Below are 25,567 nucleotides of genomic sequence, written 5' to 3' on the forward strand. Positions count from 1 at the left end.
GAGGCTGCTCAGCTCCATAGAAGGTCTGGTCTAGGTCCCTGGTGGTGGGACAACCCTGTGAGGGGAACTCAGCTTTTATTATTATTATTTTATTATTTTTATTATTTACTTACTTATACCCCGGCTAACAAATTTAAAACAATTAAGGCAACAAAAAAATAGCATAAAATACAGAATAAAACGTGAATAACAATAAATTCAGAATTCAAAAATAAATTTAGGGGGGGAAATCCATCCAATAAACATTAGCAAGTCACCAGGGCTAGCTGGCTAAATGAGTCTTATTTGGGCCAGCGACAAGACCAGGGGAGAATTAGCTGTGGGATCCCAGAGTGGGTAATCTTCATAAAAGGGAGGGGGAGGGAAGGAAGGAAGGGGAATAAAAGATCAGGCTGAATTCAAATTAAAGGCCAGGTGGAATAACTCTGTCTTACAGGCCTGACGGAAGGAGGTTAAATCCTGCAGGGCCCTGGTCTCCTGGGACAGAGCATTCCACCAGGTCGGAGCCACCACTGAGAAGGCCCTGGCCCTGGGGGAGGATGCTCTGACTTCCTTAGGGCCCGGGACCTCTAAACTTATTCATGGACCTTGAGGTCCTCTGCGGGGCAGACCAGGAGAGGTGGTCCCGTAAATACGAGGGCCCTAAGCCTCTCTCCTGGAAGGAGTGACTGCTGGCTCTTTCTGACCAGCAAGATCCGGAGTCCAGTTGCTCAGGTCCAGAATGTCGCTCAGGTGTGGGCAGCTCAAGGACCCCCCTTTATTTTTTATTGCATTTGAAGAGGCTGGGAAGGAAGGTAAGCGACTGGTGGGCCGAGAGGAATGGTGGGGGGGGGGGAGATCAGGGCCTTTCTTCACTCTTCTGGGGTAACCCCCCCCCAACACACTTAGCATTTCACTCTTTCTCCTGCAAAACCATGGCTGTTACCTGCAGCCTCGCAGGGGCCCCCGCACCTTTGTGGGTGCCGAAAAGAAGAAATGAGAGACCATTATATCTATCGTTAAGCATCTTCATAGATATATCGGTGCTTAAGGAGGGGGTGGAAAGCAGAGGAGACCCCTCCCCACCCGCTGCGGAATGGGGGATCCTGCAGGGCAGGTGACCTCTGCCCAGAGGGTTCAAATGGCAAGGAGATTCCAACACAACCTTGAGAATAACTTCCCGGCAGTGCCAGCTGGCAAGAGCTGTTTGGCGGTGGCACAGAAGGTGGCGGGCTCTCCCTTTGGGGTGGGGGTTAAACAGATGTGGGGGGGGCCACCACCTGCCAGGGATGCTTTAGCTGTGTGGTTCCTGCATCGAAGGGAGTTGGACAAGATGGCCTTTGGGGTTCCCTTCCAGTTCTGTGATTTCCCCACACTCTGTTGCCAGGGGAAATCTCCCCAAGGGAGTGGTGGGTGTCTTTCCCTTCTGGAGTTGGTGCTGAGTCCTTAAGCCCAGTGGTAGCTATTTTACCTTTTTTAATTTTATTTTTTAAACATATTTTTTATTGATTTTCCATCTTTCATAACACAAACCCATAACTTAAAGCTCAAACAAAGCATCGACTTCCTTCCCTCCCTCCCTCTTTCTGACTTCCAAACATCTTTTACAATTTCTTCGCATTTCTATAGCCACTTTTTTTATCTTATATCTTCTTTTGACATTCACCTCCTTATACGTACATCAGCTCCTTATTTCCACATTACCAAACATTTCAGCTCAAACCTACAAAAGTTTTCAAATGTTTACAGTTTTCTTTCATATAAAATGTAGATTTGCTCCAGTCCTTTTGAAACAGTTCGTCACGCCAATTCCGGATCTTACCCGTCAGCTGTACTCAACCATCTTTATCTGCCAGTGTAGGAGGTTTCAGCTGCTTCCATTTCTGGGCCAGAAGTATTCTTGCAGCCATTGTCGCATACATGAACAAATTTACATCTTTTTTATTATTATTATTTCCTCACCAATTAACCCCAGCAAAAATGCCTCTGGGTTTTTTTACTAAAATTATACTTGGATACCTTTTTCACTTCATTATATAGCTATTTTACCTTCTACGCTGCACCGAAGCAAAACCTTTCAGTCTCTCTCACAACTTTTGCGGCACGTTCCTGCTCCTTGCAAGTCAGCCCATTGCCCGCCCCCCCGCCCCCCCAAACCCTACTATCTAGTCTTATTCTGGGCCAGACCCCACAAAAAGGCACCGATTCATTCTCCAATGGTCAGCGACCACTGGGTTTATAGAATCCTAGAACTGCTGAAATTAAAAGACACCTGCTCCTTAGGAGAAAGGCGATGGCAAACCTAGACAAAGCAGAGACATCACCTTGCCAACAAAGGTCCATATAGTTCAAGCTATGTTTTTCCCAGTAGTGATGTGTGGAAGTGAGAGCTGGACCATAAAGAAGGCTGATCGCCGAAGAATGGATGCTTTTGAATTCTGGTGCTGGAGGAGACTCTTGAGAGGCCCATGGACTGCAAGAAGATCCAACCTTTCCATTCTGAAGGAAATCAGCCCTGAGTGCTCACCGGAAGGACAGATCCTGAAGCTGAGGCTCCAAGACTTTGGCCACCTCATGAGAAGAGAAGACTCCCTGGAAAAGACCCTGATGTTGGGAAAGATGGAGGGCGCAAGGAGAAGGGGACGACGGAGGACGAGATGGTGGGACAGTGTTCTCAAAGCCACTAACTTGAGTTTGACTTAACTGCGGGAGGCAGTGGAAGACAGGAGGGCCTGGCGTGCTCTGGTCCAGGGGCTCACAAAGAGGCGGACACGACTAAACGACTCAACAACAACAAGAACTGCTGAGCTGGAAGGGACCACCAGAGTCATCTAGTCCAACCCCCCCCCCCACTGCAATGCAGGAACCTTTTTTACCCAACGTGGGGCTCAAACCCACGACTGAGATGGAAGAGTCTCCTGCTCTGAGATTGGGTTTCGCAGGGAGGCATCCGAGGCAGTGGGAGTGAGTTCCTCTGACCCCTTTTTTCCGGCTGCAAGCTAGAAGTTTATAAAATAATGCATCGTCTGGATAAAGTAGCTAGAGCAATGTTTTTCTCCCACGTGGTCGTGGCATGAAGCTGAAAGCTGGAAGATGCTGGGCAGGTAAAACAAAACTCTTCTTCACGCAGTGCAGAGTTAAGCTTATGGAACTCCCTGCCACTGGAGGGGGGGAAGCCACCAACCTGGATGGCTTTTAAAAAGAATGGGACAAATTCATGGAGGAGGAGAGGGCAGCCGAGGGCAGCTGGACAATAATGCTTGGGAACCCCAGGATGGGGGAGTGGTTGCTATGCTCAAATCCGGCTTGCTAGTTTCCCATATTGGGCATCAAGTTGGCCACTGTGAGAGCAGGATGCTGAACTGGATAGGTCCCCTTTGGCCTGACCCTGCAGGCTCTCCCTATGTTCAAACTGTGACTGTGTCCCCCCCCCCCCTTTTAGTACATATCTCTCTCTATGTGAGCATGTGCATATGTGCTTAGGAAAAAAACAGTGGTACAGTGGTACCTCGGGTTAAGTACTTAATTCGTTCCGGAGGTCCGTTCTTAACCTGAAACTGTTCTTAACCTGAAGCACCACTTTAGCTAATGGGGCCTCCAGCTGCCACTGCCGTGCGATTTCTGTTCTCATCCTGAAGCAAAGTTCTTCACCCGAGGTACTATTTCTGTGTGTGTGGTTTGGGAGCTGTACAGTCAAGGAAAACCAATGCTGTCCAGGATTTCAAAGACTGCAGAGAGAATAATTGGGTGCGCTCTTCCCACCTTGGATCAAATCTATGCTTCCAGGTGCCATAAAAAAGCTGCAGAGATAGCACAGGATAGTGCACACCCCGGAAATGATCTCTTTCAGCTTCTGAAATAATTTGCTGTGGAATTTGCTGCCAAGGAGTGTGGTGGAGTCTCCTTCTTTGGAGGTCTTTAAGCAGAGGCTTGACCACCATATGTCAGGAGTGCTCTGATGGTGTTTCCTGCTTGGCAGGGGGTTGGACTCGATGGCCCTTGTGGTCTCTTCCAACTCTAGGATTCTATAATTCTATGAAAGACTAGGACTAGCCGTCTGAGAAACAGTTTCTATCCAAATGCAATTCTGGTTCTAAACGCAGTGTAAGGTAGTCTCTATAGTATAGTGTATTTTAAAATGGGGTTTCAGAGTTTTTAGGGGTTTTGAATGTCTTATGTAGATTTTTCAATTTCATTGTTCTGTATGGGACAATGACAATAAAGATATCGTATCGTATCTGTAACCTGAAGCGTATGTAACCCGAGGTACCACTGTACTTATTCCAAAATATACAGCAGTTTATACCCATTACAAAGCATATTTTTTGTAAAAAAAAAAAACACTGAAAGAAAACAGCTATCTAATCTAAAAAAAGAAAAGAAGAAAGGAAAAGAAGAGAGACCGAAAGAGAGAGGAAAGTAAGAAGAGGAGGAGAAAGAAGAGATTAAAGAAAGATAATATGCAGTATCCACTCAGAAAAATCCAACCATTCTATCTTCTGGAAACCAGTTTTTATTTTCAGTCTTCAGATCCTGATATTACAAGTTCATTTTCTCTTTTCATGCAAAAAGACCCTGCCTCTAAATGGAACGGTCTCCCTCCTTCCTTCCTTGGAGGTTTTTAAGACGGTTGGGTGTCCATCTGTCATGGATGCTCTAGCTGAGATTTCCGCATTGCCGGGGGTTGGACTAGATGACCCTAAGGGTGCCCTTCCGATTCTTCAATTCTCCATCCCTGCACTCGCAGGGGGTCCCTTGGCCCTCGGACCTCCCTACAAAGTGGCGGTGCCATGCTTCACCCGCACAGCCCCAATGGCGTCTTGCCCACGATCCAAGCTGTAGGCAGAGGGCGCCCGGCCTCGCCTGCGTTGCCAGGGCCACTTTTGCGTTGGCCCCGGCAGGCTGACGAAGAGCCAGCTGACGTGGCGGGAGGGGGCGGCCTCAAAGACCTTGCAGACGCGGTAGGTGCGGGGCACGGCCAGAGGACCCTGCGCTTGGAGCCCCTCCAGCTGCCACCCTCGGGGAGCGCCCTTCTGCTGCAGCTGGCGGTACTTGACCAGCCGGGGCCCCGGCCCACCTCGCAGGGCTGGGCGCTGCCAGCTGGCACACAGCCACCCCAACCAACACAGCAGAGCCAAGGTGGGCAGCGCTGCCAGTGCCAGGCAGGCAACGTAGAGGATCAGGCGCAGCAGGCAGCAGTGGGCAGCCAGCCAGCCGGCCCAGGTCCTGGCCGACCAGTGCCAACTGCGCTGCGGGGCTGTGGCTGGCAGCAAGGAGCAGTGGCAAGGGGCGGGAGGAGGGCAGCGACTGGGAGCTGACGTGCTGAGAGGTGGCAGGGCTGGCGAGGCCGTGGCCCTTGGCAGAGGATGGGAAGTGGCAGCCACCGCCGTCGGAAGGGGTTGGAGAGTTGATGCGGGCAGCATGCGACTTGTGGAAGGGACTGGGTCCGGGGTGGAGGTGAGAACAGGACCAGGGAGGTTTTCTGGAGCCGTAGTGGGGACACGGGAAGGTGGTGCGGTGGTGCTGGGAGCAAGTGTGGCGACGCGCGTGGTGGAGGGTGGGGTGCGGACACGCGTGGTCGCTGCTGCGGTGGAGGGTGGGGTGCGGACACGTGTGGTCGGCGCAGCGACAGAGGGTGTGGTGTGGACACGCGTGGCCGGTGCAGCGGTGGAGGGTGTGGTGTGGACACGCGTGGTCGGCGCGGCGACAGAGGGTGTGGTGTGGACACTCGTGGCCAGTGCAGCGGTGGAGGGTGTGGTGTGGACACGCGTGGTTGGCGCAGCGACAGAGGGTGTGGTGTGGACACGCGTGGTCGGCGCAGCGACAGAGGGTGTGGTGTGGACACTCGTGGCCGGTGCAGCGGTGGAGGGTGTGGTGTGGACACTCGTGGCCGGTGCAGCGGTGGAGGGTGTGGTGTGGACACGCGTGGTCGGCGCAGCGACAGAGGGTGTGGTGTGGACACTCGTGGCCGGTGCAGCGGTGGAGGGTGTGGTGTGGACACTCGTGGCCGGTGCAGCGGTGGAGGGTGTGGTGTGGACACGCGTGGTCGGCGCGGCGACAGAGGGTGTGGTGTGGACACTCGTGGTCAGCGCGGCGGTGGAGGGTGGGGTGTGGACACGCGTGGTCGGCGCGGCGGTGCTGGAGACGAGTGTCGTGTGGAGAATGGCGTGGGGCTCAGTGGTGGCGGCGCCCCCTTGGCCCCCGTCGCTGTCTCCCTCGGGCCCCTGGCAGTGCGCCTGGAAGTCGATGACGGGGCGCCCCTTCTCGTGCGCGGGCGCCTGGCACTCCACGCTCTCGGGCTTGTTCTCGGTGATCTCCTTCCCGGGGCCTTGCACGCGAGTATACACGCTGGTCTCGTACGCCAGGATGTAGTCGCGCAGGTAGAGCAGCGCGCAGTCGCACACCCAGGGGTTCCCCGCCAGGTACAGGTAGGCGAAGTAGTTCTCCTCGGGGAAGAAGCCGTCGGGCACCCTCTGCAGCCGGTTCCTCTCCAGGCGCAGGATCTCCAGGCTGCCCAGCCCGGCCAGCAGCTCCCGGGGCAGCTCCTCCAGGAGGTTGTCGGCCAGGTCCACGTCCTTCAGCTTCTCCAGCCCCTCGAAGGCTCCCTCGGGCAGATCCCGGATCCCGTTGCCCTGCAGCTCCAGATCCTCCAGGGCGCGCAGGGCGCGGAATCCCCCCGCCGGCAGCCGCGAGAGCGCGTTGTGCGCCAGCGCCAGGCGCTTCAGCGCGGGCATCCCCTGCAAGGCGGGCAGGCTCTGCAGGCCGTTGTGCGACAGGTCGAGCTGCTGGAGGCCGGGCAGCGAGGCGCCGCCGCCGCTGTCCAGGGCGCTCAGGCTGTTGTTGGACAGGTCGAGCTCCACCAGCGCGCTCAGGTGCTGGAAGGAGGCCAGCGAGACGCGGCTCAGGCGGTTGGAGCCCAGCAGCAAGATGCCCGTGTCCGGGGGCAGCCCGGCGGGGACGCTGCTCAGCCCCTGCCCCACGCAGCTCACCTGCAGCAGGTCCTTGATCTTGTTCATCTCCGACTCGCAGGGCGGCGGCGCGGCCTCGGGGGCTCCGGCCACGGCCAGCAGGGTCGCCAGAAGGACGCGCAGGGCGCAAGGCGGCATCGCTGGGGAGGGAGGCGGGGAGAGAGGAAGGCAGGCGGTCACAGAGGGGCCAACTCCAGGGGGGCCGGGCACCCCCAAAGCCAGTGGGCCAAGCTGGTGGTCTTGCCTCCGCAGCCAGCCAGCGAGGCCCCCTTTCCGTGGGGGGCTAGGGCACAGAGGCAGAGGGGTCCCCGAGTCCCTCCCCAAGGAGAAGGGGGTCTCGCTGGCTGCAGAGAGAAGGAGCTGCCACCGCTGGCCGCTGCAACACGGACTTGCGATGCCCCAGGTACATGCCTGCTGCACATGGTGCGTGTGACATCGCGCACACTACCTGCAGCCATGTGCAGGTGACGCCGCACCTCTGCGTTAGGATGGCGCGCACCCACGATCCTGAGGATGAGGTGGGAACCCTGTTCAGGCCCGTCTGGGATGTCAGGGGGAAAGGGCGCGGAGGTGCCGCGTCTGCCGAGCTTGAGCGCATCGCCTCGAGCAAAGAACAAGGTTGCCTCTGAGCACGTGCAGAATACTGTTCCTTCTCCTTGGGAAGCCAAGCCAGCTTTCCTTCTGCATGCGGAGAGAGGCGTGCGCTCCTCCCTGACCTTTTTTATGGGGGGGAGAGGTGTCTCTGGGGCTTCCTGCAGAAGCCTCACTGCCGTGTCCCTCGCCCAGCCTGCACCCAGGACGTGCCCACCCGAGGGTCCCGAGGGTCCGGCCAGGGAGAAGGGCCTCTGACGTCAGAGCAGGGGCAGCAGGGGTCCTATGAGCCCCCCAGCCAACTGCATTCTGTCTCAGAGAAGGTTTCCCAACAGGCAAGGGAGGGAACTATATTCCACCACGCCACGGAATTTGGAGGGACCCCCAAGGGACATCTAGTCTAGCCCCCTGCTAGGCAACCAAACATTTCTGCAAGCGATTCTGAGTTAGGGTGGTTTGCTTGTTGATCTCTCTCTCTCTCTCTCTCTCACGCACGCAAACTCTTTCCTTTGGGCTGATGCTGTGCGCCAAACTGGATGGAACCTCAAATGTCCAGATGCGCCCCAAATTCAGCTTGGCTGGATTGTGACCTTCCAAGCAGAAACTCCACGGGAAATGGCTTGGAGGTGCCTCTGGGGGCGACCCAGAAACACAGGCTGGCCTCCTGGGGAGGCGGGGGGGGCGCGTCTTCAGGCTCCTGGTCTTGCCTCTTAATTCCAGTGGGAAGCCCCAGGAGGTTTGACACCCAACAGGCAGAATAAGGGGAATCCCTTCCCTGGGACTAAGGGGGAAGCGAGCCTCCTCTTCTGGCGAGGAGAGACAAAAGTGGATTTAATGACTCTCTTCTGCCCCAGGAGGGGTGGGAAACTTGCGCCCCTCCTCCCGCTCTTGCTAGACTACAACTCCCATCATCCCTGACCATTGGGGGCCCATCTGTCAGGGATGCTTCAGCTCAAGTTCCTCCATCTCCGCGGGTTGGACTAGATGACCCTTGGGTGCCTTTCCAGGGCTGCAATTCTACCATCACCTCTGTTTCAAAACAGCTGCGCAGGTTGCCCGTTTCATTTCCGGGCCCGGTTGAAGGTTCCAAGCCCTGAAATATTCAAGCCCGCCAACACCTGAAAGACCCCCCTCACTCCCTCCAGACCCTCTCAGGTGCTGAGGTGAGCAGAGGGGGCCCCTCGGTATTCCCTCTATCCTTGGAGCCTTGGTGGGGGGTGACATCCCGGGGACAGGGGGCCTGCCTTCTCTGAGGCGACCCTGACCTGTGGAACTCCCTGCCTAAGGAGCGGCGCCTTGCCGAAGACTCTCATTCTCTGGCTTGACTTCTTTTGACCCTCGAGGGCTATCTTTTAGGACCCGCCTTATTTCAGTGGTGGTTCAGTTACTTAAAGTCTTTTTTAATTATATTGTGTTTTGATGCGTCCTGGGACCTTAGGATGAAGGCTGTGTAATCAATCAATCAATCAATCAATCAATCCTGACTGCAGAACAAGCACCCCATTTTCCAGGCTGCGCACCACAAGCTTTCTCGCCACAGCTAAGAACATGGTTTCCCCTTCTTGTTCCAGCCTGGCGAGGAATTCTGTTGCACCCAAAAGCTTGCCCGTTGCTTTTCCTGCGGGGTTGGCAAGAGCAGGCCGTGGGGTCTTCCAGGAGAACTCCCTCCCCTCCGCAAAAAAATTAATGTCTTCCACCCCCCACCCCCCGAATCTTACCTTCCTCCTCTGCTTCTCCTGGGCTCACTCAACGCCTTGCTCGCTCGCTCGCTCTCTGGCGCCCTGACTCGAACCCACAGCCCAATCTCCTGCGCCCTGAGCAGCAGAAGCCCCTCTGTGGTTTCCTGAGCCCCCACCGCCCGCCTCCCCTTCCAGCGCCCTCCCCAAGGGAAAGACAAGCCTGGGACTTTCCTGGGAGAGGAGCTGAGCCCAAGTCTGCCAGCCCCAGATTATGGCGTCCTCCTCTGGTCGCCTCGCCTCCAAAAGGGCTCCCGGCAACTGGGGCTTCGTGCGGCAGCCGCTGCCCTGCGGAACTCCCTGCCTCTTGAGATCCAGCAGGCGCCTTCCCTGCATTTTCAGCCCCTGCTAACAACAGACGAGCCTGTCCCCAGTCGCTTAGAAAAATGAGGCGAGTGTAAAAGAGTTTCAGCGCTTTCATCTTCTGTGCCTTTTTGAACCGTGAATTTCTCTCTCTCGATTTCCCCGTTTTACCTCTTTTTGCAAACCTCTCCGAGTCGCCTTTCCTTTTATTACAACCAAGCGGCGTATATAGGTTTTATGGGATGGATAAAGTAAGAAATGAACGAGGCAGCAGCAGCAGCCCTGCTCCCGACTCACTCGTGAACCAGGGTTCAGAATTATTCCACTGCAAACAAGAAAAGACACGAGTTTCTGCTAAGAATCCAGAGACGGGAGAAATAGGATTTATCCGAGAAGGTCTTTCATTTCCCTGACGAGGCATGGTAACCCTATAGGATGTTATCATCACTGATGCAGCCCCACACACCATTTCCTCTTGCCCAGAGGGGACACCCAGGAGAGTGGGGCTCCAGCCAGGAGGACTTCCTGACGCACCTGGTCTGGAGGCTCCTCCCCCTGGGCGTGACCAGGTAGAGGGGCGTGGCCCCGCAGATCCTGCAAAACGCATTCTGCTCTCTTGCTCTCTTGCTAGCAGCCCATGTCTCATCCTCACAGAGTCTGGAAGTCACAAGGGAGAACGTTTTAGGCTTAGCTCAGACTCCTTTTCCCTGCAAATTTAACTGGAACCACAAGACAAAGCTTGTCTTTCAGATTTACTGCTGTGAACTGAATGTAAGTGAACTTTACTCTTGCTTTTGAACAAGACTGTTGTGTTGTTATTATTACTTTGAGGAGGGAATTAAAAGGGGGAATTTGCCAGCAACAAGCCAGACTGGACAAGCCAGACTGCATTGCTCAACTTAAATGATTCCAAGGAATCCATCAACTTGCTTCCAGCAAATGTGCAAGGAAATGTGCTCTGCTCCTTGCTCACTCTCGTGAGTGAGGAGGGATAAAATTTAATCCATATATCCTCTCCTGCTTTCCTCAACATTCCCACAAAGGGTTATGGGGCCCAGAGCTGAGTATTTTTGGGTATTTTTGAGTGGATGGCACTGGATTGAGATCCTGAGCTCAAAAATATTTTTGCCTACTTCCTGGTAAGCACATGGTCTATTGTTCCATTGTGTGAGGGGATTAAGCAGCCCTCTGCCTTCCCTCGAGTTCACAGCAGTAGCTGAGGCAGTGAAGAGTTGTTTTGAATTTTTAGGTTTGATTTTGAATGTTGACAATGTTAACGGAGAACTCTGAGGGCTCCCTTGGACAAAAAACAAGGACCCCAGCCAGGAATCCCAGAGCATAACAGCAGCCAGTTGGCTTGGTCTTGATTGAAGACTGTCGCCACAGGACTCCCACCTGCCACCAGGTGGAAGAAGATGGAAGCCCTGAACAAAAGAGAACCCAAACTTTGATTAGCTGCTCATCCCCATGTTACACCCCCCCCAAACTATATCACTCATACATCATGAAAGGGGAGGTCTGGTGGCAGGAATCTGAGCATCCTGGACCCTGCCCCATGGTTCCCCTTGCCCTCCACCAAACACCCATCAAGTGGAACAAAAAATATATTCACATTTCCCTGTTTCTCAGTCCATTAATCACACCCTTTTGTCTTCATCTGGGTTTGCTATTTCTGGAATGGCTACCTGTCTGGCACTCAGGGATTATCACTCAGGCAGAGGGGCTGCTGAGTAGCTGAGCTCACCTGTCTATAGGAATTTCTGAAGTTTTCCCAGTGAGCCAGGACAGAGATCCATTGATCAGTGAATTCTTACATTTGGTATCGTGCAGCAGAGGCCCTTTGAATAGACAGGAAGAAACTGTGATGAAGTGTTTTGTGGGGACAAGTCCCAAAAGTGATTGTCCTGATTTTGGTAGTGGGCTGCATGTGCAGGATATCTGCTGGAGGGGCAACCCCACCCCCCAACCTATACATAAATTGCTGCAACAATTTTATCAAATTTTGAATATTTTTCAGATTTTGAGATGGCGAGTGCAGCTTTCACCAGTTACAGATACCGAGCAATGCCTAAGTTAAATGAACACAATTTTGTTATTTGGAAAAAGCGTCTGATGGTAATCCTTGAAGCGGAAGGGAATTTAGATGCAATTGAACATCCCATGCCCACTGGCACGAGCGAAGAAGATTTGGCTAGAATTAAGTTATGGAAATCGCAAAACAGCAAAGCCAAGGTAATCATATTAGATGGACTTGAAGATGAACATTTGTCGCTAATTGACAGTAGAGACCATGCTGCGCAAATTTTAAATGACTTGGAGCGGATGTATGGAGGCAGCGTGAAGAGTGAACTGGAGCGTTCGTCTGGAAACATCAGTAAGTGTGCTCAATGGAGAAGATTAATACGCAATCTTTTAAAGCTTAGAATGAATTCTAAAGGAGAGTTTTCAAAACATGTGAATGAATTTACGGCTATACTGCAGAAAATACAAGTGACTGAGCGTCCATTTGATGAAGACCTAAAGGTTGCGTGCTTCCTAGCAACACTAGGACCCAAATTTGATACATTTGCTTACTTAAGGGAGGATAAAGGCCAATCGACTTTAAAAGATGTGATTGCCTATTGGAGGCAGGAGTGCCAAGGGAGAGACGAGTCTCCAGTCAGAAACCTAAGGAGCAGTGACTCCGATTGTGTCTCTAGACATCACGCGAAGGCCAAAGGCACACCTAAGAAAGTTGTGTGTTTTAATTGCCACAAAGGAGGCCACATTGCGAAGAACTGCAGAGCTCCAGAAACACCAAAACCCCTTCCTTTTAAGCAAGAAAAGGAAAAGAAGGGGAATTATCAGCGTCCTTGCTTTTGCCAGAAAAGTGCTTAACTGCTAATAATCGCGAAAACAAATCAAGTTAGCGGGGCAACGTCCCATTTTTCATATAATAAGGACTTCTTTGGAGATTATAATAATACTGATAAATCACAAGGTGGTGATATTGAAGTTGCAGGTGGCAACATTCATTCCCTATGTTCCAGAACTGAATTGTAATATGCTCAGTGTGTCTACTTTGGGCAGAAAAGGTTTTCTTTCTTTTTTTTTAAAAAAAATATTATTAGTTTTTACACATATTTTCCAGTATAACATCCTTTTAAACGTCATTTCAAAATTTTTGGCTATTGCAGCCTAAGACTTCCTTCAACCTTGGTTGCTGGTTTTCTAAACTATGCATTTTGTTGCTATAATTATTGCTATAAACTCAAATTTCCAATACATCTATTCTTAATTCTTTTCACAATAATTAATAAATGACTCCTTACAAAACTTCTTCTAACCCTACAAGCAATGTCAATTGGTTACAATTGCTTTCCAAATATATCAAAAACTTATTCCATTCCTTTGGGAATGTCTGGTCTGCTGCTTCCGAATTTTCCCTGTTAGCCTCGCCATCTCAGCATAGTTCATCAATTTCTCTTTCCACTCTTCTTTAGTTGAAATTTCTTCTTCTTTCCATCTTTGGGCTAATAGTATCCTTGCTGCAGTTATCACATAAGAAAACAATTTTTTATCACTCTTATGAATTTCTGTACCCACAATAGTAGGACAGAAAAGTTTTTCAAGTAGTATTTGGAAACTGAGAATGCAAAGTAAGTAAGAATGGTGAGGCGATTGTCCAAGTCAAGCAAATAAAAGGTGTATATGAGGTTAATCTTTCAGTACTTCAGTCTGCAAAAGTGGTGCGCTCAAACCAAAAGGACGAGGCGGACCTTCGAACTCTGGCACAGAAGACTTGGACACAGAGACACCAACGCCATACAATACTGGACCTCCAAAAGAATGAGCTTGCGAGGGGACTGCAGGTAACACAGAACAACTTGGCACCAACAAAATGTGTAAGTTGTGTCACTGAGAAAGCTGTGAAACTTCTATTTCCTCCTTAGAATCATAGAATCATAGAATCCTAGAGTTGGAAGAGACCCCAAGGGCCATCGAGTCCAACCCCCTGCCAAGCAGGAAACACCATCAGAGCACTCCTGACATATGGTTGTCAAGCCTCTGCTTAAAGACCTCCAAAGGAGGAGACTCCACCACACTCCTTGGCAGCAAATTCCACTGTCAAACAGCTCTTACTGTCAGGAAGTTCTTCCTAATGTTTAGGTGGAATCTTCTTTCTTGTAGTTTGGATCCATTGCTCCGTGTCCGCTTCTCTGGAGCAGCAGAAAACAACCTTTCTCCCTCCTCTATGTGACATCCTTTTATATCTTTGAACATGGCTATCATATCACCCCTTAACCTCCTCTTCTCCAGGCTAAACATGCCCAGCTCCCTTAGCCGTTCCTCATAAGGCATCGTTTCCAGGCCTTGGACCATTTTGGTTGCCCTCCTCTGGACACATTCCAGTTTGTCAGTGTCCTTCTTGAACTGTGGTGCCCAGAACTGGACACAGTACTCCTGGTGAGGTCTGACCAGAGCAGAATACAGTGGCACTATTACTTCCCTTGATCTAGATGCTATACTCCTATTGATGCAGCCCAGAATTGCATTGGCTTTTTTAGCTGCCGCGTCACACTGTTGGCTCATGTCAAGTTTGTGGTCAACCAAGACTCCTAGATCCTTTTCACATGTACTGCTCTCAAGCCAGGTGTCCCCCATCTTGTATTTGTGCCTCTCATTTTTTTTGCCCAAGTGCAATACTTTACATTTCTCCCTGTTAAAATTCATCTTGTTTCATCTTGCACCGAACAGAGAAGCACCGAACAGAGAAGCACCAGAGTGCTAGACCTATAGTCTGCAGTGACTTGTGTGAGCCAATGAATGTTCCATCACTGGGGAAGAACAGATACATACTAATTTTCCTCTATGACTTTTCAAAGTACTGCGTAGCATATTTTCTCAAAGAAAAGAGTGAAAGGCAGGAAATGTTGAAGAACCACCTTGCCATGGCGGAGAACGAATTCCAGAGAGCACCGGCTATGCTCATGTCTGATCACGGGGGTGAGTATTGCTCACGTGACTTGCAATCTCTCCGGGAAGAGGAAGGAATTGAGCACGTAGCCGCTGTTCCTTACACCCCGCAACAGAGCTCAATAGCTGAAAGAAAGTTCAGATCCGTCAAGGGCGTGCATGTTCCAGGATGCGTCTCCACCCCAAAACATGTGGGGAGACGCAGCAGAAACTGCGATGTATCTCCAAAACAGACTGCCAACAAAGGGAGCCAAACGTACACCTTTTGGACTTTTTTGACTCCAGAGCACAAGCAGGTATTCTTGCGGGATACGCCTCTGGAGGAAAAGGAGACAGAATAATGGACTTACAAACAGGCGAAGTAAGTGGGCGACATGCAGCTTATTTGATGAACACAACCAAGCTGACACAAGAAATAGCATTGTGGATTTTTCTGAGGAATCAGAGCAAGTTCCAGATCTTGTGTACTTCCCCTCCCTAACCTTGCAATGTCCAGATCTCCTTCCAGTGTCATAGCCCCCCCTCGCCATGCAGACAAATGCTTGTACACAAAGTCCAATAATGGACAGATTTCTTATGTTCTTGCTTTCGTTGATGATTTGATTATTGCCACAGTAAATGACAGAGACCGTGCACAGGTTGTAAAACACTTAAGCAAAGATGTTGAGGTCAAGGAACTGGGAAAGATCCAGTTCCACCTTGGAATTTGAGTGAAAAGAGAAGAAAGCGGTTCATTTATTCTTAGCCAAAAGCAGAAGATTTCTGAACTGATCCCGAACACGCATGACTTCTGACTTTTTAAAGAATCGAGATGACTCAAAGCTGTTGCTGCACAACAATGAGTAGAGGTCAGCGATCGGAAAGCTTTTGTATCTTGTTACTACTATGTCTAGACCTGACTTAGCCAATGCAGTGGGAATTCTGAGTAGAAAGGTAAATGTCCCACTGAATATGACTGGGTGGGTGTGAAAAGATTGGTTTGCTATCTACGGGGTATAATAAACTGTAAATTAAGACTGCCAGCTGTTACTAGTCCTGAAATGATTGGTTTTACTGATGCAGATTGGGCTAGATGCACGACTGATTATAAATCCACAGGTGGCCATGTGTTTATGTTTGGAAATGGTCCCATCTCATGGGGGGCAGTTATACAGATTAAATGTATACGGGTTAAATGTGCTTCAGGTTGAGTGTTTTCAGGTTACACTCTGCGGTGACCCGGAAGTAATGGAACACGTTACTTCTGGGTTTTGCTGCTCGCGCATGTGCAGATGCTCAAAATGACATCACACGCATGCACAGAAATGGTGAAACGCAACCCGCACATGCGCAGTGGCGCAGTTGCATGTTATGTTCTACTCAGGATGCGAACAGGGCAATGGAACGGATCCCATTCGCATCCAGAGGTACCACTGTATACAGAATTGTATAGTGTTCTCTTCCACAGAGTCTGAATATATTGCGGCCACAGAAGCGTGCAGAGAGTTGGCCTGGCTAGATCAACGAACCAAGAACTTTGGGTTGGTGAGAAAGGATCCTGTCTGCCCGATGGAGGAAAACCAGAGCTGCCTAAAGCTGTCCCAGAGCGAGAAATTCCACGCCAGGTGTTTGCGAGGCTGTCTAAGATGGACTTCTGGAACTGTCTTACTGCCATGCCAAAGAGATGACTGCAGACATCCTGACGAAGCCCCTACCAAAGGAGAGTTTGCAGAACCTTCGTGTCAAGCTGGGACTCTGGGTGGCTGAATAAAAATTGTGTATATAAGTGTATGTGGGATGTTACCATCACTGATGCAGCCCAACACACCATTTCCTCTTGCCCAGAGGGGACACCCAGGGGAATGGGGCTCCAGCCAGGAGGACTTCCTGACACACCTGGTCTAGAGGCTCCTCCCCCTGGGCATGACCAGGTAGAGGGGCGTGGCCCCACAGATCCTCTTTTTTGCTCTCTTGCCAGCAGTGCATGGCTGATCCTCACAGAGTCTGGAAGTCACAAGGGAGAACGTCTGAGGCTTAGCTCAGACTTCTTTTCTCTGCAAATTTAACTGGAACCACAGGACAAAGCTTGTCTTTCAGATTTACTGCTGTGAGCAGAATGTAAGTAAACTTTACTCTTGCTTTTGAACAAGACTGTTGTGTTATTATTATTATTTTGAGGAGGGAATTAAAAGGGGAAATTTGCCAGCAACAAGCCAGACTGCATTGCTCAACTTAAATGATTCCAACAAATCCATCAACTTGCTTCCAGGAAATGTGCTCTGCTCCTTGTTCACTAGCGTGAGTGAGGAGGGATAAAATTTAATCCATATATCCTGCTTTCCTCAACATTCCCACATTTCTACCCCTTTGGCTGATTTTTTATTAGGATTTCTCATGCTATCTTCAAAATCATCATCATCATCATTTATTATTATTTATACCCCGCCCATCTGGCTGGGTTTCCCCAGGCAGTCTGGGCAGATTCCAACAAAATATAAAAAATACATTAAAACATCAGTCATTAAAAACTTCCCTGAACAGGGCTGCGTTCAGATGTCTTATAAAAGTCAGATAGTTGTTTACTTCCTTGACATCTCATGGGAGGGGCATTCCACAGGGCAGGTGCCGCCACCGAGAAGGCCCTCTGCCTGGTTCCCTGTAACTTGGCTTTTTGCAGGGAGGGAACTGCCAGAAGGCCCTTGGAGCTGGGATGGTTTAAAAGGCTGAGGGGAAATGGCTAGTAGTGTTTATGTGGGCGGTAGCCTTGAAGGTGGTCTCTCTGTGTTCCTGGGCTTGGCTAGATGAGCCTTGGAGGTCCCTTCCAATGCTACAATTCCCTGATTCTATGGGGCCTCTGGGGAGATGGGCCTCAGCCCCAGAAGCAGCTGCAACTCAGACCCAGCCGCCTTCGCCCTTCATATCCGGGGCTAAGAATGGGCGATTTATTATTAGATCCAGGAAGAGGCTTCGCATTTTATCTGTGAGGACCAGATGGATCTGTGAGCAAGGAGGAGACGGGGGTGGGGGGGAGGGGTCCCTTGGAAGGGAGCCCGGAATCCTGGGTCCTCTGAGAGGGGAGGGGAATCGGGTGGCTCAAAGTGGAGGGCGGACGCAAGGCTTCCTGGGTCCTCTGGAGGTTAAGAGTGGCCTCGCACTGTTGGCTTAATAAGCTCAGTATTGGCTACTCTGACCTCTAGCTTCTTTCCAGGGTTTCAGGGATGGGTTGGAGGCACCAGGATTCGAACCCACAACCTTCTGCACGCCAAGCAGGTGCCATAGAGCTATGGCCTTCTCCACATTGGGGGGGGATAGGGTTAGTTAGGACCCCTGGGATCATCAGGAAAAGAACTCAGCAATGGAATAAATGGGTGAGGAGGGGGCAGCTGGAAGCCAGGACAAGAGTGCCTCTGAGAATATGCAGAGTGTTCTTCCCTGACCGCCTGGGATTATGGAACAGGGCTGCCAGCTGGATTTCATAGAATCCTAGAGCGGCGAAGGTCCAAGGGACCCCCGGGGGTCATCCAGACCAACCCCTGACAGTGCAGGAACCACAGGCCTCCCTAACATGCAGCCCACTACCAAAACCAGCACAATCACTTTTGTGACTTTTGTGACTTGTCCCCACAAAACACTTGGTCACAGTTTCTTCCTATCTATTCAAAGGGCCTTTGCTGCACGATACCAAATGTAAGAATTCACTGATCAATGTATCTCTGTACTGGCTCACTGGGAAAACTTCAGAAATTCATAGAGACCTGTGAGCTCAGCTCCTCAGCAGCTCCTCTGCCTGATAATCCCTGGCATCCTGATACCTGAGTGCCAGACAGGTAGCCATTCCAGAAAGAACAAACCCAGATGAAGACAAAAGGGTGGGATGAACTTGGCTGGGAAACAGGGAAATGTAAAGATCTCTTTTGTTACACTTGATGGGTGTTTGGTGGAGGGCAGGGGGGACCATGGGGCAGGGTCCAGGATGCTCAGATTACGGTCACCAGACCTCCCCTTTCATGATGTATGAGTGATGTAATTTTGGGGGGGGGGGTGTAACATGGGGATGAGCAGCTAATAAAAGTTTGGGTTCTCTTTTGTTGGGGGCTTCCATCTTGTTCCACCTGGTGGCTGGTGGGAGTCCTGTGGCGACAGTCTTCAATCAAGACCAAGCCAACTGGCTGCTGTTTTGCTCTGGGATTCCTGGCTGGGGTCCTTGTTTTTTGTCCAAGGGAGCCCTCAGATTTCTCGGATAACAGAGGTCAGGTGGGATGAGGCTGAATTAGGAAACTTTCAGCAGGGTGAAGGACTGAGGTGCTTCTGACCTCCCAGCAGATCTACAGAGCAGCCAGCTCCTTTGACCCTTCTGGAGAAATTGGAGGTATCTGGAGGGCAGAGAGCTCAGCTTTCCAGATTCCCCTTTTCCCCTTGTCCCAGAGATCTGTCCGGCAGCAGCCATATAATCCACCGACAGGTGCAGGAAGTGAGTGCAGCTCTGAAAGCGAACACCCTTCCTTGGGAGCCCAAAGCGACCTCGAAATAACCTCAGGAAAAAGTCTGTGCTCTGGAGCCTGCCATTGAGGCGAGAGAAGCCATGGGGCGAAGAGTCTGGCTGGGGGCTCTCCTCTGCTGGGGGTCCTTCTGTAAGAAAGGGATGGGGGTTTCATGATTGGGGGGAGAAGAGGGTCAGGCATAAAGGGGGAGTGGAGGTTTTGCAGGGAGGGGCAGTTTTGTATCTATTTGAAGCAAGGCGGACAGCAAGGTGGGGGGAATAGCAGGATTGTCCCATCGGAAGGGACCTCTGAAGGTCATCCAGCCCAACCCCCTGAGAAGCAGGGAGGCCAAATGGTTTTAGGGTTACGTTCTTGCTCTCCTGGCTCAACTGGCTCATATTTTGTTTTCCCTGTTTAGGGAAGCTTTTAACGTTTGATGCATTACGGTATTTTAATATTTTGTTGGAAGCCGCCCAGAGTGGCTTTATACCCTAGATGTGCAGGATATAAATTTTATTATTATTATTATGCCTCCACACAATTCCAAATACGAGAGCCCTCTTCAAATATTGGAAGGGCTGCTGCATGGAAGAGGGAGCAAGTTTGTTTTTCTCCTGCTCTGGAGGGCAGGACTCGAACCCGTGGCTTCGAGCTACAAGATTCTTACTAAACACCAGGAAGAACTTTCTGCGAGATGGAAGGTGGCGGACTCTCCTTCCTTGGAGGTTTTTAAGCAGAGGTTGGGCGGCCGTCTGCCATGTATGATCTAGCTGAGATTCCTGCGTTTCAGGGGGTTGGGCTAGATGACCCCTTGGGAGCCCCTTCCACCTTTACAATTCTACGATCCTGTTCAATCCTCCAGGGCTGCTGGAGGCCAACGAGGACCTCCGCCTCTACAACGACCTTTTCGACAACTACGACAAAAGCGCCCGCCCGGTGCGCAACGAGGGGGACGTGGTGGAAGTCAGCATCAAGATGACCCTCACCAACCTCATCTCCCTGGTAAGCTGGGCTGCCTGTTCCCCTCCCCAGACCCCCCCCCAGACCCCCCCATCCCGCTTTTAGGGGCTGCCATCCAGAGTCACTCGGATCGCTTTCTTCCCCCTCCCTGAATTTGTCCTGTCCTCTTTTAAAGCCATCCACTTTGATGGTCTGTAGTGATCAGATGGGATTACTCTGAGGAATTATAAAATATGCATCAAGCCATTGTGTCCGTGATGAAAGCATTGCGTTGACTGGGTTTGATTCATTGACAATAATTCCTGATCAAATCCCACATCCCTCTGCATCTCTGATTTCTCTACGGCTGACAGGCACATATCAGCATTCTGAAACACAGGCCAGTTGCTGTTTATGACCTTTGGGGTTTCCTAAAAGCCTTCCTCCTTGTTTCCTATTTTATTTACTCTGGACTACTTGTTGTTATTGTTGTTTAGTCGTGTCCGCCTCTTCGTGACCCCCTGGACCAGAGCACGCCAGGCCCTCCTGTCTTCCACTGCCTCCCGCAGTTTGGTCAGACTCTTGCTGGTAGCTTCGAGAACACTGTCCCACCATCTCATCCTCTGTTGTCCCCTTCTCCTTGTGCCCTCCATCTTCCCCAACATCAGGGTCTTTTCCAGGGAGTCTTCTCTTCTCATGAGGTGGCCAAAGTCTTGGAGCCGCAGCTTCAGGATCTGTCCTTCCAGTGAGCACTCAGGACTGATTTCCTTAAGAATGGATGTGTTTGATCTTCTTGCAGTCCGTGGGACTCTCAAGAGTCTCCTCCAGCACCAGAATTCAAAAGCATCCATTCTTCGGCCATCAGCCTTCTTTATGGTCCAGCTCTCACTTCCATACATCACTACTGGGAAAACCATAGCTTTAACTATACGGACCTTTGTTGGCAAGGTGATGTCTCTGCTTTTTAAGATGCTGTCTAGGTTTGTCATTGCTTTTCTCCCAAGAAGCAGGCGTCTTTTAATTTCGTGGCTGCTGTCACCATCTGCAGTGATCATGGAGCCCAAGAAAGTCAAATCTCTCACTGCCTCCATTTCTTCCCCTTCTATTTGCCAGGAGGTGATGGGCCCAGTGGCCATGATCTTCGTTTTTTTGATGTTGAGCTTCAGACCATATTTTGCGCTCTCCTCTTTCACCCTCATTAAAAGGTTCTTTAATTCCTCCTCACTTTCTGCCATCAAGGTTGTGTCATCTGCATATCTGAGGTTGTTGATATTTCTTAATTCCGGCTTGGGATTCATCCAGCCCAGCCTTTCGCATGATGAATTCTGCATATAAGTTAAATAAGCTGGGAGACAATATACAGCCTTGCCGTACTCCTTTCCCAATTTTGAACCAATCAGTTGTTCCATAACCAGTTCTAACTGTAGCTTCTTGTCCCACATAGAGATTTCTCAGGAGACAGATGAGGTGATCAGGCACTCCCATTTCTTTAAGAACTTGCCATAGTTTGTTGTGGTCGACACAGTCAAAGGCTTTTGCATAGTCAATGAAGCAGAAGTAGATGTCTTTCTGGAACTCTCTAGCTTTCTCCATAATCCAGCACATGTTTGCAATTTGGTCTCTGGTTCCTCTGCCTCTTCTAAATCCAGCTTGCACTTCTGGGAGTTCTCGGTCCACCTACTGCTTGAGCCTTCCTTGTAGAATTTTAAGCATAACCTTGCTAGTGTGTGAAATGAGTGCAATTGTGCGGTAGTTGGATCATTCTTTGGCACTGCCCTTCTTTGGGATTGGGATGTAGACTGATCTTCTCCAATCTTCTGGCCACTGCTGAGTTTTCCAAATTTGCTGGCATATTGAGTGTAGCACCTTAACAGCATCATCTTTTAAAATTTTAAATAGTTCAGCTGGAATACCATCACTTCCACTGGCCTTGTTATTTGCAGTGCTTTCTAAGGCCCATTAGAACTGGACTACTATGCATGATCAAATAACTCTTTGTAGTTTTAATCTTTAACTTTGTCCCACATGGGGTTTTTGAAATCTGATTGTTTCTTACGAACCCTGTGTAAAAAGTTCTTTTGTGAATAAAACGACCTGGGCCGGAGGATGGAGACAGATTATTATTGGCACCCCTCCCAGAGTCTTGCTGGTCAAGCCTTGTGTGTATTCTATTAATCAGAGTCCAACCCTTCCTTTGCTTTGGGAACGCCACAGCGGTCATCCCTGCCCCCTGTGGCAGGGAGTTCCACTGGTGAACGGGGGCAAACCTGATACTCGGGTTTCTGCCAGAAGGCCCCTCTCCCAGTTTATGACATAGTTATGACAAATGTATGACGTTTTACTAAGGGTGTCATGGGTAAAATGGGGAACTTATATATATATAAAGGGAGTCATCTTTTGTTCGGGGATTATTTCTGTTTCTTCCAAGTGGTAGTTTGAAGTTTTGTTGCAACAATAAAGATCAGGCCTCTTGGCTGCTGTTTTGCTCCTGTTTTGCTGGAGTCTTTGTTTGACAATCCAGGTGAGCAGAGGCGTTTTCCTTGAACAACTCTGTGCTATGTGAAGAAATGTTTTATTCCTTAAAGCATTTTTATTGAGTTTTCTTTAACATAAATCAAACAAACAAAACATATACAGTAAAGGTCTATATTCTTATGCCCACTTATTTTCATTATGACAGTTCCCTCTGTTTTCTATGCATTACAAAATGAAATCGAAAACCTTTACCATTTTTTTTTAATGGAAAGAGAGAACTGCAGAGTTAGAAGGGGCACCCAGAGTCATCTAGTCCAACCCCCTGCAGGGCAGGAATTGCAGCTAAGGCCCCTGTAAGAAACGTAAATCTGCCCGTATTTCCTTGTGGGGGACACAAGAGCCCTTATAGAGTCCTTTGCAGGTTCTCCATCGGTCGGAGAAAAGAACAGAGGCCAAGCAGAGAATATTGAGAAGCAAAGCAGCTAGTCTGATCTTTATTGAACTGTTGCAACAGGGTGCCCCCTTCACACGTTTGAAAGGAGGAGGACCCAGAACCCAGTTGTGCCCGCCCTCATATAGACATTTTAAATTGCCCGCCCTGGAGTCCAAGACCACCCCCAGATACATCATGCCTACATCACAGAAAGGGCGGTCTACAACAGAAATCTGAGTGCGTTGTTTACCACCTGTCTGGCAGGTTACCCGTTAATGCTTACTTGATTGGATACCCTGGGGACCTGGCCAGTCTTTTGTAATGCTCGGACTACTGCAAAGCGCTCTGCGTGGGGCTACCTTTGAAGGTGACCCGGAAACTACAACTAATCCAGAACGCAGCAGCTAGACTGGTGACTGGGAGTGGCCGCTGGGACCACATGACACCAGTCCTGAGAGATCTGCATTGGCTCCCAGTACGTTTCTGAGCACAATTCAAAGTGTTGGTGCTGACCTTGAAAGCCCTAAACGGCCTCAAAGGCCCAGTAGACCTGAAGGAACATCTCCACCTCCATCGTTCTGCCTGGACACTGAGGTCCAACTCTGAGGGCCTTCTGGTGGTTCCCTCATTGCGAGAAGTGAGGTTACAGGGAACCAGGCAGAGGGTCTTCTCGGTGGTGGCGCCCGCCCTGTGGAACTCCCTCCCATCAGATGTCAAAGAGAACAACTACCAGACTTTTAGAAGACATCTGAAGGCAGCCCTGTTCAGGGAAGCTTTTGGTGTTTGATGTATTGCAGTATTTTAATATTTTTTTGGAAGCCGCCCAGAGTGGCTGGGGAAGCCCAGCCAGATGGGTGGGGTATAAATAATAATAATAATAATAATAATAATAATAATAATAATAATAATAATAAAAATAAATACTTAGTTCCTGAGCCAGGTCACAGGCTCACCCTATTCATACACAGACATACCCTTCAGACAGGATTTGTGAAGGAAAAGACAGTGGGGAGGCTTTTCCATTTTCCTTGACCTTGCAGAGAAATCATTTGGTCAAGTTTGGGAGTCAAGATGGTATCAGGGCTGTTTTCCTGTGCTGCTCCAGACATGTGGCCCACACATCTACGTATGCGCTTGGTTGGTACATTAATGGACATTTATATTACATTATATATAACCTTAAATGTTTTATTTCACCCCAAACCCTTTTCTCTCCGCAGAACGAGAAGGAAGAGACCCTGACCACGAACGTCTGGATTACACATGTAAGTCTCAGGCTGCTTCTCCCCCTAGACGGCGGGGGCATTTGGGGCTTCTGCTCCCCAGAGAAGCCGTGGGGTGGGGAGCAGATTCCGGCTCGACATCAGGAAGAACTTTCTGGCAGTAAAAGCCGCTGGGATGGAAGGTGGCAGAATCTCCTTCCTTGGAGGTTTTTAAGCAGAGGCTGGAGGTCCCACCTGCCACGGATATTTCAGCTGAGATTCCTGCATCGCAGGGGGTTGGGATGGATGACCCTCGGGGACCCTCTTTTGACCCTCCAGCTCTGTGCTTCTATCATCTCAGCAATGGCTCGATTACCGGCTGGAATACAAGAGCGAGGACTATGGCGGCGTCAAAGCGCTTCAGGTCCCCGCGGACAAGGTCTGGCTTCCAGACATCGTCCTGGAAAACAAGTGAGTCTTATTTTTCAAAATGTATTTTTATTAAAGATTTTATTAGTTTACAAAAGTATGTGCAATCTCTCTCTCTCTCTCTCTCTCTCCTCCCCCCTCCAAGTAAGATTTTTTACAGATCAGCTTCATTTGTTGAGACATTCAGGGAAAGGGGTGGGGGTCGGGTGGCGATGTTTCTATTATACTTAATATATGTGGGGTTTTGCGTCAGCGTCGCTGGTGCAGGTTCTGTGCTATTCACTTCTGTTCCTTCTAAAAACTAACCAATAAACTGAAACTGGTAAAAGGTAAAGGGACCCCTGACCATTAGGTCCAGTCATGACTGACTCTGGGGTTGCGGTGCTCATCTCGCTTTACTGGCCGAGGGAGCCGGCGTACAGCTTCTGGGTCATGTGGCCAGCAGGACTAAGCCGCTTCTGGCGAACCAGAGCAGCGCACAGAAATGCCGTTTACCTTCCCGCCAGAGTGGTACCTATTTATCTACTTGCACTTTGACGTGCTTTCGAACTGCTAGGTGGGCAGGAGCAGGGACCGAGCAATGGGAGCTCACCCCATGGTGGGGATTCGAACTGCTGACCTTCTGATCGGCAAGTGCTAGGCTCTGTGGTTTAACCCACAGCGCCACCCGCATCCCAAACTGAAACTGACATGGGGGCAAATAGAAGAAGAAGCCTTCACCCCGTTATATGGCTCCCCTTTGTCACACACACAGCCCAACAAGACAACGACAAAAATCCACCAACGGCATACAGATCAATATGGCTAACCTGATCTAAAACACCCACCTCACTCACACACGAAAACAAAGACCACCACAGCCAAGCACAAACAAGTGAGTCTTTTTTTGGGGGGGCTGCATTCTCAGGGTGTGCCTGAGACCCTCGGCTGCTTGCTATGAAAAGGAGACCTGGCCCTTCCTCGCCTTCCTCACCCCTGCTGCCCCCTTCCTTCTCTCTCTCTGCCCCCCTCCAGCATCGACGGGAATTTCCAGGTGGCTTACTTCTGCAACGTCCTGATCTACCCCGGGGGGTCCATCTTCTGGCTGCCCCCGGCC

The 25,567-nt window shown here is 50.3% G+C and overlaps 2 protein-coding genes and 2 long non-coding RNA genes across 5 annotated transcripts in view; 2 read left to right on the top strand and 2 right to left on the bottom strand.

Moving 5' to 3' along the window:
- Positions 1–4,519: 4,519 nt before the first annotated feature.
- LOC310692085 (uncharacterized protein) lies at positions 4,520–9,819 on the bottom strand. The gene is made up of 2 exons (XM_083472606.1): positions 9,257–9,819; positions 4,520–7,087 (listed from the first exon to the last, which is right to left on the bottom strand). Exon 2 carries the CDS (start codon positions 7,083–7,085, stop codon positions 4,752–4,754), a length of 2,334 nt encoding a protein of 777 aa, XP_083328732.1. The 5' UTR covers positions 7,086–7,087; positions 9,257–9,819; the 3' UTR covers positions 4,520–4,751.
- A 187-nt stretch (positions 9,820–10,006) lies between these two features.
- LOC310692246 lies at positions 10,007–12,666 on the top strand. Its single transcript, XR_014518670.1, has 2 exons — positions 10,007–10,348; positions 11,595–12,666. It is a non-coding gene; the product is annotated as an uncharacterized lncRNA (long non-coding RNA).
- Positions 12,667–12,680: 14 nt separating this feature from the next.
- LOC310692247 lies at positions 12,681–14,805 on the bottom strand. Its single transcript, XR_014518671.1, has 2 exons — positions 14,313–14,805; positions 12,681–13,501 (listed from the first exon to the last, which is right to left on the bottom strand). It is a non-coding gene; the product is annotated as an uncharacterized lncRNA (long non-coding RNA).
- Positions 14,806–16,472: 1,667 nt separating this feature from the next.
- The window catches only part of CHRNE (cholinergic receptor nicotinic epsilon subunit), an 18,704-nt gene continuing 9,609 nt past the window's right edge, over positions 16,473–25,567 (top strand). The window contains exons 1-5 of one of the 2 annotated variants that reach the window (XM_083472704.1): positions 16,473–16,630; positions 19,856–19,995; positions 24,061–24,105; positions 24,404–24,513; positions 25,486–25,567. The exon at positions 25,486–25,567 is cut by the window's right edge and continues 74 nt beyond it. In XM_083472704.1, coding sequence (XP_083328830.1) covers positions 19,969–19,995; positions 24,061–24,105; positions 24,404–24,513; positions 25,486–25,567 — 264 coding nt within the window. In that variant the 5' untranslated portion in view covers positions 16,473–16,630; positions 19,856–19,968. Of the gene's footprint in view, positions 16,631–18,913; positions 19,144–19,855; positions 19,996–24,060; positions 24,106–24,403; positions 24,514–25,485 lie in introns of those variants that run through there. The other variant, XM_083472703.1, reaches the window with a different exon arrangement.

The sequence above is a fragment of the Podarcis liolepis genome (genome assembly GCF_965112155.1).
Source record: "Podarcis liolepis genome assembly, chromosome: 13".
Lineage (NCBI taxonomy): Eukaryota > Metazoa > Chordata > Lepidosauria > Squamata > Lacertidae > Podarcis > Podarcis liolepis.